General features: G+C 40.7%; 1 protein-coding gene across 1 annotated transcript in view; it reads right to left on the bottom strand.

Annotated features, from left to right (window-relative positions):
- LOC135088877 (mucin-5AC-like) overlaps window positions 1-2,500 on the bottom strand; it is a 13,157-nt gene that overhangs the window by 7,049 nt on the left and 3,608 nt on the right. Inside the window, exon 3 of the mRNA XM_063983939.1 lies at window positions 2,134-2,500. This exon is cut by the window's right edge and continues 482 nt beyond it. Coding sequence (XP_063840009.1) covers window positions 2,134-2,500 — 367 coding nt within the window. The remainder of the gene's footprint in view (window positions 1-2,133) is intronic.

Raw genomic sequence — 2,500 nt, 5'->3', positions numbered from 1 at the left:
TTTGGCTCTGATCAGACCTCATCTAGACTATGCTGTGCAGTTCTGGTTTTCATATTATAGGAAGGATATAGATCTATTAGAATCAGTACAAATGGGAATGACTAAAAGGATACAGGGATGAGGGGTATTCCTTACCAAACGGGACTGAATTTATTAAAATTATATTTCTTAGAGAGACGGAGGTTGAGAGGAAATCTGATTGGAGTCTTTAAGTGGTTATAACAAAGGGGACGTGAGCAAAATTCTCAGGATCAATATTCAGGATAGAAAAAAAATAAATAAATAAAAATAACGGAATCAAGCTTGAAAAATTTAGATTCATGAAAGAGATAGGAAGGAATTGGTTCTCAAATAGAGTGGTAGATGAATGGAACGGACTCAGTAATCAGGTTGCTAGTACTGAATCATTAGAGAGCTTTAAAGTAAGATTAGAAAAAAATTATGGATGGGGACGAAAGGTGGAAATTGGTGGAACATGAAAAACATAAAGTAGGTATGTTTCATACAGGGACTGCCACGTGTAGTCCTGATGGTTTCATAAGAACATAAGAACATAAGAAATAAGGGAAGCTGCAAGAAGCGACCAGGCTTACACGTGGCAGTCCCTGTATGAAACACACCTACCTATTTCCATCTGTTATCCCCATCCATAAACTTGTCTAATCTTCTCTTAAAGCTCTCTAGTGTCCTAGCACTAACTACATGAGTCCGTTCCACTCGTCTACCACTCTATTTGAGAACCAATTTTTCCCTATCTCCTTCCTAAACCTAAATTTTTCAAGCTTGAACCCGTTATTTCTTGTTCTACCCTGGTTGCTGATCCTAAGAATTTTGCTTACATCTCCCTTGTTATAACCCTTATACCACTTAAAGACTTCTATCAGGTCCCCTCTTAACCTACGTCTCTCTAAAGAATGTAAATTCAACAGCTTCAACCTCGCCTCGTAAGGAATACTCCTCATCCCCTGTATCCTTTTAGTCATTCTCCTCTGTACTGATTCTAATAGACCTATATCTTTCCTGTAATGTGGGGACCAGAACTGCACCGCGTAGTCTAGATGAGGTCTGACCAGCGCCAAGTATAACTTTAATATTACTCCCGGCCTTCTACTTTTAACACTCCTAAAAATAAATCCTAGTACCCTATTTGCCTTGTTTCTGGCTTCTATGCATTGCTTCCCTAGACGGAGTTCAGAGCTAACTATAACTCCTAAATCTTTCTCGTACCCTGTACCTACCAGAGTTTGGCTGTCTAATGTGTACCTATTGTGTGGGTTTCCTCTACCTACGCTAAGCACTTTGCATTTATTGATATTAAATTGCATTTGCCATCTATCCGTCCATTCATTCATTTTATCTAAGTCTGCCTGCAAGGCGATGGCATCCGATTCTGACCTAATTAATCTACTTATCTTTGTGTCATCCGCAAATTTACTAACATCACTACTAATTCCACTATCCAAGTCATTGATATACATTAGAAATAACAATGGCCCTAATACTGATCCCTGTGGCACCCCACTAATTACATGACCCCACTCGGATTTCGAGCCGTTTATTACCACTCTCTGTCGCCTGTCACTAAGCCATGACTCTATACAGCCTAACACCTTCCCTTAATTTCTTATGTTCTTGTGCTATGTTCTTATAGAATAGGAAATTTGTGTTCATTATTTTCAAATCCACATTTTTCTCTTGCATTACCATTACCGATAATGATAAGTTTTAAGCCAAATGCTCATGTTATGTACGTAAGAGAATTTGTGTAAACTTTATACTTTTACGTTTTCTTTGGGAGGTAAGAATCCTAGGTTTGTCCTGTACTCCACCTTTCCCTTAGTTCAGTGAAAGGGCTGAAGGCACAAAGTTAGCATTCCAACAATAGAACGATTTTGCGCGATGGCAGTCCTAATAAACAGAACAAGGACTGTTACTAGCATTTTAATCTAATTAACGTAATCTAACTTAAGATACTCATCTGATCTGATTCACCTTAACCTAACCTTCATGTTTTTTTTTGTTTTTTTTTAAGGTTTATCTTAAGGTTCGCAAAGGTGAAGTAAAGGTGGAACAGTAATAACGTGACACGATATCACAAAGGAGTAAGAATCACCCGTCTCAGTTACTACTTACCTCTGTCTTACCAAAGCAGACGCCAGATGATGAAGATGTTACATTAGGCACGTGAGCCCCACTAAGGATGACGTCCTCTGATGTGGCGTTGTCTGTGCTGGTTGCGTTAGTGGTGGCCATAGTGGTGGCATTAATGGCGGCGGTGGTGGTGGTAGTGCTAGTGGTATTGGCGTCTGTGGTATCGGCAGTAACTACAGTAGTTCCTCTGGCGGGGGTGACCGGTGGTTTGGTGGTGGTAGGAATGGTGGTGGTGGTGGTGGTGGTGACAGCTCTGGTGATTTCCGATGATGTAGTCTCCTGTTCTGTGGATCTGTTTGTGGACGTGGCAGGTGGCACAGTGACTGCGGCAGTGGGTTGCTGGGCGGCC

This window comes from Scylla paramamosain, chromosome 32 (genome assembly GCF_035594125.1).
Source record: "Scylla paramamosain isolate STU-SP2022 chromosome 32, ASM3559412v1, whole genome shotgun sequence".
Classification (NCBI taxonomy): domain Eukaryota; kingdom Metazoa; phylum Arthropoda; class Malacostraca; order Decapoda; family Portunidae; genus Scylla; species Scylla paramamosain.
The sequence above is the reverse complement of the archived record's forward strand: the minus strand, read 5'-3'. Positions and strand labels throughout refer to the sequence as shown.